The sequence below is a fragment of the Varanus komodoensis genome, unplaced genomic scaffold (genome assembly GCF_004798865.1).
Source record: "Varanus komodoensis strain SLA01 unplaced genomic scaffold, ASM479886v1 scaffold1, whole genome shotgun sequence".
Classification (NCBI taxonomy): domain Eukaryota; kingdom Metazoa; phylum Chordata; class Lepidosauria; order Squamata; family Varanidae; genus Varanus; species Varanus komodoensis.
This window is the reverse complement of record NW_025335268.1, coordinates 36625912-36638955: the sequence shown is the minus strand read 5'-3', so window position 1 is coordinate 36638955 and position 13044 is coordinate 36625912. Positions and strand designations below refer to the sequence as shown.

Below are 13044 nucleotides of genomic sequence, written 5' to 3'. Positions count from 1 at the left end.
TCATTCCCAAAACTGAACCTAGTTTTTTGTTGAGGACCATTTTAAGGAGTAGGCAAAGTGAGCTGCATCTGTGCGACCGGGAGTGCACAATTAAGATGGGTTCTATTTGTTCTGCCCTAAGATTAAAATACAAAGCAAATCTTTTTCAGTTCTTAACGACATTAGGTAATTGTTCACTTATGACTTACCGTACACGTACGCATGTACTATTTTAAGCACTTAAGTAACAGCATCAAACTGAGATACTCCTCGCAACATAACTGGCTCTTTGTTTAAATTTTGTCCAAATATATCTATTTTGGAAGATCACAGTGGGAGTTGAGCATAATTATTATTTTCTGCTATCAAGCCCTTTAAACTGCAATCTTGCAATGAGCTCTGGATTGACCAAGGTATAAGTGGGAGATCTAGGAAATGACGGCTGCCAAACTTAAAATTAAAATCACATGTAAAGCATTCAGCTCTGAATAGTTTAGTACTCTACCCTTCTCATAAAAATTCCTTTATGTAATCACAGCTAGCGCAAATGGGTAACATATAACTTTGTTCTAACGGATAATTAGACTTGCTGAAACAGCAAGTATGATATTCCAAAGGTATGTGCTAGAAAAGCATGTGCTAGAAATTCAAGACGAAGATGCTTGTATACAGTTAATGATATATGTTAGTCTTAGAAATTGTGGCAAGATTAGGCTTCTTTCTCAGCAGAAATCTATGGCTATTGGCCCAGTTTGCAAGATCACAGTTTAAACAAGATGCAGTGGTTTGTTTAAGCTGCTGCATGCAGCTTGCTGCATCTTCTGACTGTGTGGCAGGCTCTGCTAGAGGGAAATGCCCCTCAGATACCCAACCACAGGTCTTGAATTTAGTTCTGCCCATTAGCAAAAAGAAGCTGTGGTATTTCTGCTTATTGAAAACAAACCTATTGCCAGCCCTAAGCAGATTAATTATGCTGCCTGACCAGCCTCTGCTGTTGACTGGGTTCAGAAGGCATCTCACTTGGAGGTTGTCATGTTATGCAATTGGAGTGAAACAACTTTGCATAACCCTAAAACCCTGTAATCCTAAAACAGATCATTCTGTGTCAGTCCGCTGTCTTCATACCCTACTCTTCTGACTAAAGATGGCAGTGCCATTTTTAATTTATTCGCTTCTGTGTGTGCTGCTCAGAAGATGGAGTTCCTTCACCATCTCAGACTCATGCCCCATGCCTTTGCTTCCGCAGCCGAGTGCACCTGCAGCTGCCGGTGAAGATCTGATTCTTCATCTTCCCTCATGAGTTCCTCCTTATGACTACTATCAGCCTTTTACAGTGCTGTTGAAAGAAAGAAAGAAAGAAAGAAAGAAAGAAAGAAAGAAAGAAAGAAAGAGAATAGTTTGTGAAGGCAGTTACTCCAAGGGAATACTGGAATGTACTTCTGTACAGAGTAGTGCCTCTTTGCATTAAAAAACAATTTGGATGGTAATATTTCCTGCCAGGGACGTGTGAGCATCCCAGAGTTCATCCCAAAGTGTTCCTCGCTCGTTGTGTCTGAAGCAAATGCTTCTAGTTTTGGGTTGATGCAGAAACGTTTCCTTTGTTGTTGCTAACTCCACTGTCTACCGTTTTGCATCCCTTCATGTTCCCCAAGGTGTCCAGAAACTTAGCTTTGGGGCAGAAATAAAGTAGAGGTGGGTTCAGACTGGACTGGGAATACAAGTTCCAGTGGGAGGCTTGTGAGCTTGAGACCAGGGCTTAACAAGTTGGCAAGATATTTTGTGATAGAACAGTTTGCACCATCTGGTGCAGGATGTGATGCCATAGCATGGCATATTTGTTAAGAATGAGGAATGTAAGTAACGTTGCCCTGTAATTTTCTGCAACTACACAAAGCTGACTAAGGTAATGAATAAAGTGTAATTCTGCTGTTAAGTGGGTTTTACCTGGAAACTGTGTGTAAGTTGCTTCAGATCCCTTCCCACAATAGAAAGAGCAAAGTATAAGCGTAATAATTTAGATTAAACTTTAAAAACAGAAAGTCAGGAAAATGAAAATACAAGTTTCTTCAAGAATCTGGTTGCAACCATTTGAAAATAGTCTGTGTAGAATAAGAAACACATTAACCTAATTAGAAACACGTCAGCATGTTAGTAGAACAGTAATAGTAGCAATAAACATCTTAGTGTAGGAGTCTCCAAGATGGTACTCACAAGGCCAATATGAGATGTACGCCAAGCTATATCCTTCTCTGTAAGTGAATGGAAAGCCTTTTTTTTTCATTCACCTGTATAGTGGGGAAAGTTCTCTTTGCTGAAAAATGACCCTGTGGGGGAGCAAGTCCATCTTCTACCAAAAACCCTTGTGGCAACAGTGGACTTTAATGAAGCAGTTTATTTACACCAAATGTAAACATGAAGTTTGTCAAGCCGAGCTATTTCATCACTGTATGTTGGGTAAATGTACAATTTTTTCCCCTTTTACATAGGAACCAAAATGCAAAGATTCAAGTGAGTATCTTGACACTGGAATGGAAAGTCTTTCTCCAGACACCCTTGCTTCTTCACATTTCTCTGGATCTCTTTGGTCACCTGGCTCTGGCCAGATCTTCTCTCAGAGAAGTGAGTCTGCTAATGCAATCAGCAGTGATGCTCTGAGACAGAACATTTATGAAAATTTCATGCGGGAGCTTGACCTGAGCAGGACCAACATTGAAAACACAGACACCTCCACAGAAACTGAGGACTCGAGCAGTGAGTCACTAAGCTCCTTGGAACAATTAGATTTGCTTTATGAGAAAGAGCAAGGAGTTGTTCGTAAAGCTGGGTGGCTCTTCTTCAAACCTCTTGTGACCCTACAAAAAGAGAAGAAGCTTGAGCTGGTTACGCGGAGAAAATGGAAACATTACTGGGTAACACTGAAAGGTAGGATTTTAACTAATGTAGGTGCATTAATTCTTGGCAGTGCATTTTTAATTCACTTTCACATCTGTTCAGAGTACTCTTTAATTTACTGGAAAGGAAGTTTGCAACAGTATAATCTGTACAAGGAAGCATTTTGGGTGTTTTCTTCATGTCACCGAATGTGAATATTTAACAAGCTTCATCCCATGCACAAATGCATTAATCTCCAGGCTTTTGAAACATGTACAGTGCATTCATTCCATCTTCGGTGTGTGCACTGATAGCCCTTGTTAATAACTTCAAATGAGTGTCTAAACCTACTGGTAGTAAGAGCCATCAGCAGGCTTAGCCCACTGTTCCTGGGGGTCCTTGCCATAGTTGTGCTTTGTTTTATACCTTGTCTAGTTATGCACCTTTTTATCCTAAGTTGTAAGAATCATATTGGAGTCTCCCAGTCAAGGCTTTCAGGCAATCACCCTGCCTCATTCCCGTAATTTAACTGAGGGCCCAGATTGGTCATTTTTCACTCATAATTTATTTTATTATTTATTTATTTATTTTTCAATTTATATCCTGCCTTTTTCCTACAAAGGGCTCAAGGCGGCTTACATCATTCTCCTCCCCCATCTTATCCCCACAACAACAACCCTGTGAGGTAGGCTGGGCTGAGAGTCCGTGACTGGCCCAAAGTCACCCAGTTGGCTCCGTAGCCGAGCGGGGACTCGAACCCAGATCGTCTGGGTCCCAGTCCCATGCTCTTAACCACTACACCACACTGGCTCCATGTTTTCCTGCTGCTGCTTCTGTCTTTTTTGTTAGCACTGAAAATCTGCTAAGGAGAAAAAGACAAAATACATGTGCAATATCTAGTAACTGCTAATACAAGGAGCCCTCTATTTAGAATTATCCAGTATCATTCTACTCCGCCAGGGCTTCCAGGGTGAATTAACTGTGCTTCTCCTTTTGAACAATAGTGATGAGTATAAAATTAGTACATTGACTGAAGAAACCCAGAAGGTGATAAATTTCTGCAACAAGCCGGACTCTGGGTGGGTTTGCATAACAGGACAAGCCGTGGTCGTTCTTGTGCAGGATTGTCTATCGTGTGTCCTGATCCCTGTTGTGGTATTTCAGCATTGTATGTTAGGTTTCTAGAAGCCACAGTAAGAAACAGTGGTCTGTTCTATGATTTCCATGCTTTGCCATAGTTTTTCTGAGCATTGGAACCTGGCATTGTGGCTTTCATGGTCCTGATATGCAGCTTGCACAGAGTCCTCTGGAAAGAATGGCAGGAGGTAACTCCAGCCATCCAACATGGGATAGCATTTCAGATGCGACGGCTGATGGCATACATGCCAGCAGTGGAAAGACTGGGCAAGGGGCTGGAAACCATGCTGGCCTTGAAACCACTTAATCGTCTGTCAGGTGCATCCATGCAAAACATGGTGCACAGTGGAAACCATGCAGGGTTGCTTGTCATGATGTGTGAACCCTGTGTATATAGCCACTCTGTACAAACTTGGTTACACAATAGTCATGCAGGTTCAGAATGAAAGTAGCTCCCTTTCGGCATGGATTATGCGAAAGGGCAGAGTAAAAGTTCTGAGGAACAGGGCTGTGTAGTAGGTTTTGCCCTCAGTATGGGAAGTGCTGCTAGCCCTGCCTTTAGGTGTCCATGTGACTGCATGCTAGCTCAGCAAGGACCCACAGGGAAGTCATCCTCAGTGTGTCCCTATGCTTAATCTGTCTGTTTACTACCACTGTCACCAGCTGCTGTTGTTTCTTATGTTCTTTTTCATCATTGCTACCACTTGCTTGCTTCTCTGGTAGAGAACCCCAAGTAAGAAGGCATTAGCAGTTACTTTTCAACCTTATCACTGGGGCAGAATGCTTACCCTTGACACCAGCCCTGTGTGAATGTCTGTGTTGAAGTTCACATGTGTGGGCATGCGTATCTGCTTACTGACAACATGAGTCATCTTGAAAGTCATCCCTTCTGATCAGGACCATTTGTTCCCTACTTCAGATGTTTATAGTGGTTACTTATCACTGAAAAAAGGTACTTTGCATATGCTCATTCCACCAAGTTTTTGCATCTGTTTCAAGGCTGACCTCTTAGCACTGGAATCATGTCATGTGGCAAACCTTTAATAGCACCTTGCTCAGATTAATTTCTGGATACATCATAAATGGATGCCAAGGACAATGCTGGAAGACATTGGATGTATTGAAAATGTGGATTAGGAATAATTGACTTGGAGGAAAGGTGACTTTTTTACAGCTTGGCTTGGCTTTCCTTTTCCCTTCCCACCTTTCCCCTTCTTTTCTTGCAGTTAGTATCTTCCAGCCCAAATTAAAAAATACAAAAATATAGCTATCTGCATACTGGGGTGGGGGAGGAAAATATATATGTTTAAACAAAAATTGCCTATGTGAAATACAGTAAATATTTTGTATTAAGTATGTCAATACTCAAAAAGATGGAAATGCTTTTTATTAAATTAATAGAAAGACATAGGTAGGTGCCTTACATTAAGTTTATCAAACTGAATACTATCTGCACTGATTGGCAGCAGCTTTCCCAGGTCAGATCCTGGGATCATCCTCCTGCAAACTGTATGTACCCCATGAAGCTATGGCAGTTCCCAAACAAGCCAGAAAGCGGTGAGGTCTAATGAAAAAGGTTAAAACTGCAATTCTGTAAGTCCAAGGTGCATATCAGCTTCCTTTAGTATGGGATGGAATACTTTAAATGGTAGATCATGCCTATTGACAACCTAAAGAGAATGTATTTTCTATTGTCCTTGTTGGATTTTATCCTTCAAGTATGCATCTGATTTTTTTTCAGTGAGCTGAGGCATATTTTCATAAACCTCCCTTCCTGAGTCTCCTTGTACTACAGTTGAAAGCTTGCTCAGTCTTGACTCAAAGCCTCCAAAACAGTTGTACAATATCACAAGTGACTCTACTGATGTCACTCTCTGTTCCTGCTCTGGGCATTTTTGTGGTTCTTGCTGTTCAAACATCTTATTGTCCCTTATGGCAGAACTCTTTTTGTTTTCAGCTTAATTATATTGCCATCCATTTGGAACTCATTTTGCCAGACATTAGTGATCTGGTGTGTTTATAACGTAAACAGCACTACAGGTTTATGTTTTTTGGCTGAGAAGTAACACACAGCAACTAAAAACAGTGTGTTTTCATGGTGGTTTTTCCCCCTGTACTTGCTTGTGAGCTGAATTTAATTTATCAATAACAGGAAAGATTACAACCATCTGGTTACCTGCCAAAAGTGAATTGATTGGTGTTCTGAGACTTCAGCAACGCTTAAAAGGCCATGAAGACCATTCCTTTAACATGGAATGTTTTTCCTTCCCATCTGTCTTGGCTAATTAATTTATCTGGGCAAGGGGTACTACATTCCAGCCATGTTCTGATCATATCATTATTCTGTAATCTGGCCCTGGGGAACAGCCAGAAGAAGGCTGTCTTGTCTCATCTAAGGATATAGAATGTGACTGCTGTTTGTTTCTTAACACAAACATCTAACAGCTCCCACCTAAAATGACAAAATTATGGTTGTAGGTTATCCTTTTCTTTCAAACATGCACACTATTTGGAGGCTTTTCAACGTATTTAACTTTATTTTGAACTTCCCAATTTTGGACATTAATGTTACAAAGTTGTGGTGTCATCCGTTGTGCAGCAGGGTTTGTAGCATCCCTAGCGTATGCATCATCTACAGACAGTAACCTGCATAGGTCTGCCAGAGAATCTTTTTGAATAGAAAGAAGGCGGAAATGGTTCCCATGCCTCTTTAAAGCACTTGGTCACTTTGCCTAAAGCTCAAAATCTCTAATCAGAATATTCCTGGGGCTTGTTGAATGGTGTTTAATATGACACACAGTGAGCTTTTTGCATTAAGTTGTAATTTTTGTGTGATAGTCCTGCAAGTCTTTCTTCAGTGACAATAAACTGTTATCAGTTGTGCTCATAATGCATTGGGAATGACAATCTTGCTGGTGTTTGCCTAGCTACTTTTAAAAACTGATTATACAAGAAAGAAAGAGTGCAGACAATAGCTAAGTAGCAGATTACAAATTGTGAGGGCATTTATCCATATTTAGCTACTTCAAAAAGAACAATACTGGGAGAGCACTCTTGGGCACACACACTGAATTGCATTGTTGTTTAAAAAGCACTTTAAATATATTGTTAGTTACATCATGCACACTATGTCCTCAGCTAATATTACTGTTATGTTTGGATCCATGCATTATGTAAGCATGACTCGTAATCCAAGCATTTTCTAGGCATGGCAGAGAGCAACCATTGGGTCATGAGCCATGGTGTCAGTTCCACCTGCATTGTTCATGAATTCACTGCTGTTTTTTTCTTCAGTGTTCCCCAACCTGGTGTCCCACAGATGTTTTGGACTCTACCTGACAGCATTGTCAATGTTCAGGAATGCTGGAGATTTTAGTTCAAAGCATCTGGAGGGCACTCAGTTGATGAATACTGCTGTAATTGCTAGGAAGGAGCCGGGAAGAGGCTACTTCCATACCATTGCTAGCAACTGTAGTAACTGAGGGTCACAAGACCTTTTCATTTAAACTCAGTCAAACTATGTAGAATGAGCCACATAAAAAATTAGGCTCCCATGAATACTGCATGGTCTTTTTAAACCACAAAGTCAATAAAGGAAGGAATTCCTGTGGGTGGGTGGAGGAATCAAGATGTGGAGACTACTGAAGGTACGACAACCAGATAGACACACAAGCAGGATTACTGAAACTTGATCCACCTCTCCTACTGGGGTAAAGTTGTACAGCTATAATCCTTTATCAGTTGTAAATGCTTTGCAGCATTGTATCTCAGGGGCTGAAGCATTTCTTAGCTATGTCTGTTGCATATTCTGCAGGTGAAATATGAATTAGTTCACTGATGGTTCATTTTGTTTGTCTAGTTTTAATGGGATGAGGCACTCTTACTTCCACTGTATTCCAGAAGGAGATTGCTTGGGACACCAATAAACCAGGTTCTCATTTTTTTCCCTTTTATAAAGGATGCACCCTGCTGTTTTATGAGACATATGGGAGAAATTCCATGGAGCAGAATAGCTCACCTCGATATGCTCTGTTTGCAGAAGACAGTATAGTGCAGTCTTGTCCAGAACATCCTAAGAAGGAGAATGTTTTCTGTCTTAGCAACTCTTTCGGAGATGTCTATTTATTCCAGGTATTCATTGTCTTGTCATTAATTCTTAATGAAATTAATTTTTATAAGATACTGTGCCATGTTAGTTTAAAAACACAGAACCACTGAACTCAGAATTGTAGAAGTGATCTTGGGAAGAATTCTAGATGGTCTTATCTCCCATCCTTCTGCCACCCTTGTTCTTTGTAAGTATTCAATTTATTTTTAAATTTTCCACCTAATTGAGAATGCTCTTTAAAGCAATTTAACTAACTAATTGACTAATAATTGCCAGTCATTCCTGGAATTCTTCTTTGCAGTGAAATTAACTGTACTTGTCTGATACATTCACCTAAACTTTATATAATGCAAGCCAAAAATGTACATTATTGGAATCATAAGAATGTGAGTGAAAATGGTTTCCCTGTCTTAAATTCTCTCTCCTCCTCATATAATGTGTAGGATAACATCTCTCGTGATACAACAACATTACTTCTTTTGTGCCCCATAATTGCCTGCTCTTAGTGGGCTCTGAATGGTGCTGGTTCCAGGCTCAGTCATACTTACAGTGAACCCAGTTGAGCCCCAGTGATTTCAGTGGGCCTGTTCTACTTATGAATGAGTAGAATCCGACTCCTGTGCGATGGCGTCACAGTGTGGAATAAGTGATTCTACACAGTATGGGGAGAGGGCAAGTTCAATCTGGGGGCACCATTGGTAGTGGCATCCCTCAGTCACACACAACATGTAGTCCCATAGAAATGATCCCATACATTTTTCAGGAGACGATGTAGTTCTGCCAGTTGTTAGCATCAGGTAACAGTGATGATAACAAAGTAATAAGTGCATTGGGTTGCCAGCCAAGGATGCATAGAAGAAGCCTTGCCCAAATGTGTGCTTTCCAGGTACTTTGGACTAGAGCTCCCATGAGTGCCAGCTAGTGTGGTGAATGGGCAGGTAGTCAAATCGTGTGAAGGCCACCAACTTGAGGGAGGCTGCTTGTAAGTGCATCTGTTTCTGAGCATGATAGTTAGCTTGCATTTGTCTGTGCAAACAAGGATGGTTCAGAGGTGTGCATTTCTGTCAGAGAAGCAAGTAGCCTGAAGAATGCTGTTACAGAAGCATTAGGAGAAGTGCATAAATGGCTGTGGGCAGTCACTGAAGTCGTCATCTTATTTTCCTCACTCTCCCCTCAGTTACTTTCAAATGTAACTGACACTCTGTATGGTTCTTTAACATTAAACTAATGACAGGCTGCAGATTGCCATTCCTGCAGCCAAACATGTGATGAATTTCATTTTTTATACAAAGTTCTTCCTCTTTAGATAAAGAGTTAGCATTACTAGTAATTACAGTTGCCAGCTTGCAAGGGAACATTAGTTTAGCAGTAACCTTTTATTATTTGCAAGCTTTGGGTACGGGGGAAGTTGCATGCAAGCATCATGGAGCAGTGGAGAGGATAAGAAGACCCCACTTAAGTTGACCCCACACAGTCATCCTTGTCTGATGTTGGTTCTGGATCTAACTGGATTCTATCTTAGCCTTTTGTTTATGTTAATTTCTGGTTTCTTTTCATTTTTAGGCCACAAGCCAGACTGACCTTGAAAATTGGGTTACAGCAATCCACTCCGCTTCTGCTTCTCTCTTTGCAAAGAAATTTGGGAAAGAGGATACAGTCAAATTGCTGAAAAATCAGACTAAAAGCCTTATCCAAAAAATTGACATGGATAGCAAGATGAAAAAGATGGCTGAACTACAACTCTCAATTGTTAGTGATCCTAAAAACAGAAAAGCAATTGAGAACCAGGTACTAAGCAATGATTAACACAAAGTGCTTCTTGTTCAGAGTACACAGCTTGTTAAAATTTTGAGGCTAACATGCGAATGCCCTTATAGCTGTACACCAAAAATGTAGTGTTTTCTATAGTCATAGAATGGGGTGGAATGACCATCATGGGCAGGAAAACCATCATGGGCAGTTGTTCTTGGAGATGAATTTCTCACATGCAGCAATAATTGCTTTTGTAGGATCTTGAAGCAGGCAAAGCATTTTTTAAATTTAACTTTCTGCTGTGTAAATTGAGAACTCTATCTGCACCAGGAATACTATTATTTAAAACATTTTGCTACTTCATTATTGTACTAAAAAGAGGCCCTGAAGTGGTTTGTTTATATTGAAATAGCAGGACAATTTTTAAAGAAACCACTGAAACCCATAGTAAAATAAAAATGTAACTGGTTGAAATTCAAAGCCTCACAAAATAAACTTATCTCAAGTTTATGCCTGAAGTAAACAAGGAATGGGGCAGCCTCACCTCCCTTGGGAAGGACTTTCATTGTACAGGTTCTACTATTAAGAAGCCCCTGTCTTTCACCCTCTTCTCTTGGTAGTGTAATGCAGGGCAGGGCTTTGGATGATTACTCTCATTCCTTCGAATATATACTGTGGAGTTGATGTTAATGCATTTAGTTTGGTAAATTTAGTGAAATAATCTCCTAACTCTGGCTTCTATCTTTGTAGACAGTGTTGCTCCTAATCAATATGGATACAAGTAACTACTTTGATCTTCTTCCACCACAGCAAGATTATGTGCAAAAGGGTGATCGTTTCAGCTAGTACAGAATGGGCTCATGATAAGATTTCAGGAAGAGCTTGTTTTCTGGTCATGTACTGTCTTAGAATTTACTGCTGGCCTTCTGTACCTTGATCAGCTTTACCTGGGATAGTTTTTTCTGTGCGCTTTATGGTAGCTGGACGTTGTGTCTCTGAGCATGTGTAAACCCCCCTTCTATCTTTAACAGGGCTGGTACATATGCACTTTTATGGACTGTGCTATATATATTTGGGGTTAGAAACAACACTGGAAATCCACATAGGCTCCCATCCTTTCCCAGCAGGGCTGCTATAGGCCCTGCTAGATGTGGCTGCTTATTTCTACTTTAATGAACCAGTTTACTTCAGCAACTCTTCCTGCAATGACAATCTTTACCTCTTTCAGCAGGACATTTTGGCTGTCCCTGCTGTTGACTTATGTCTACAACGTAGCCAGAGGTTGCCTTTCAAGTCAACCATCTTGAGACACCAAGAAGTAAACTAGCCTAATCCTGATGGTTGCACCAAAACAGTCGAGGATCTTTAATGTGGGAAACCCTTCCTGTCATTACAAAAGAAAATTAATTCCTACTTGCATACTTCTCCTGTGACTCAGTGTTTCATCTTCAAAGGGGCCTGACCCCAGGAATAACGGTAGAATCTCCACAAGCTCTTATGCTTGAGCTTCACAGGCCTGCATGGGAGTAAAATGTGTGTTGCTGTAAGCTTGCTTTTGAAAGTCTTGTAGAACAAAGATAAAACAACCCTGTAGTACTTGGTGAGTCATTGGTATGGCTCCAATATGGATTGCATCTTGAGGTGGAGGGACTGGAATGTATAGCTTGTTGTGGTATGTGTAACATGGATGATATCTTATAAAATAGCAGAACATTTAAAAAGGGGAATCTTCTCTGTGGGGGTCCTAGGTTCTTGCATAGCTCAGTAGTTAGAGATGCCTAATAAAAGAATAAGCTTTCAGAGACTCAACCCATGCTTATTCATTAAAGTAACTTGCTGAAACCATCTGCATGCTAATGCACTATTTATATTACCAGCATGTTATGCATAGGACAATAAATTGCATGAGTGTGAAACTCTGTAAATTTGGAAAAGTAATTAGGGAGTAAACAGCCGTCTGCATATTCTTCTGGACTCCCCCACCCCTTTGCTTCTTGGCAACTAAAATGTGTTTCCAGAAGACAGTTCTGCTCATTGCACAGAACAGTTAACATATTCCTGTGAACAAATCCCTTCGATTTTGTGCTACATAATATCCATCTTTTCACTCCTCCTCCTCCTCCTCCTCATTCTGCATCTTTCAAAAATGGCACCTTTTTAAAAACAGCCACCACAAACTTGAAGAAGAGTGTTTTAACATAAAATGTTTTAAACCAAGGATATAAGGCACATAGGATATAAGGCTTTATTGTACCTTTATAGCACACTGTGGCTGTTCAAACTGGCACAGCTGCCATTTGGAATTTGTAACCTTTGCTTGGAGGTAGTTGTGTCATATGAATCCAGTGAGTGTGGGTTATGTGAGGGTTAAATGAATATCAATAGCCCATGATCTATTCCCTCACACAATCCATGTTCATTTGATAGGACAACCACTGAGTTGGGGTTGAATATTCAATTTGGCATTCATAAGCACGGTGGATCATCATGGGTTAAAAAACCCACAGCCAACTGTGTCCACATCTGGTCTCTGGAGGCTTCTTGTTAGATTATGAATATGTTATGTTTGGAGGCAGAGTATGCCACTTATAGTCTTGGCACTTTTCATCTTATAGTTTCAGACTGCAGACAGAATGAATTAGTCATCAGTAGGTGTTGCAGATATCAGATGACAATTAGCCTTCTGGGTCAAAGAAGCAATGGTTGACCTCCCCATTGCAGAATTCATTCCTGAGAGACAAAAGGTTTGCCACCCCTACAAGATGCAGAGGAGAGAGAATATATGTGCTTCTCCAGAGACACATTTTGGGACTTCCAAATATGAGCTGGGGTTTTTAAAATACATGTGAATACTGCTGAAACACTGGCTATTTAACCTCCTGGCTGAATTATTGCAGTGACTTCCTGTAAGATGGTGTGGAAGCCTAGAGCAGCAAGGCCACATAGTGGGGCAGGACATTCAATTGCTATATAAGTGCTGTTGCCGTGTCAATTGCGCCAGTCACCAGTCAGTGTCTAAGTGATAGTGCTGATTTTTTAAAGTTCTTCAGTCTGGGAATAGTCCATATGGAGGAACACCTTCTCCTGCTGGGTTGGTAAGATCACCTTTGGAGGATCTTCTTGAGGTGTGGTCACCCATAATGGGCCACCAGGGAAAGAGTCTTCTTGAATACCCTTTCCTGGAAGGTTCAGCAGAA

The 13044-nt window shown here is 40.7% G+C and overlaps 1 protein-coding gene across 2 annotated transcripts in view; it reads left to right on the top strand.

Annotated features, from left to right (window-relative positions):
- TIAM2 (TIAM Rac1 associated GEF 2) overlaps positions 1 to 13044 on the top strand; it is a 90571-nt gene that overhangs the window by 3595 nt on the left and 73932 nt on the right. For both annotated transcript variants that reach the window (XM_044422334.1, XM_044422327.1), the window contains exons 3-5: positions 2466 to 2901; positions 7946 to 8118; positions 9659 to 9883. In XM_044422334.1, the coding sequence (XP_044278269.1) occupies positions 2466 to 2901; positions 7946 to 8118; positions 9659 to 9883 (834 nt within the window). The remainder of the gene's footprint in view (positions 1 to 2465; positions 2902 to 7945; positions 8119 to 9658; positions 9884 to 13044) is intronic.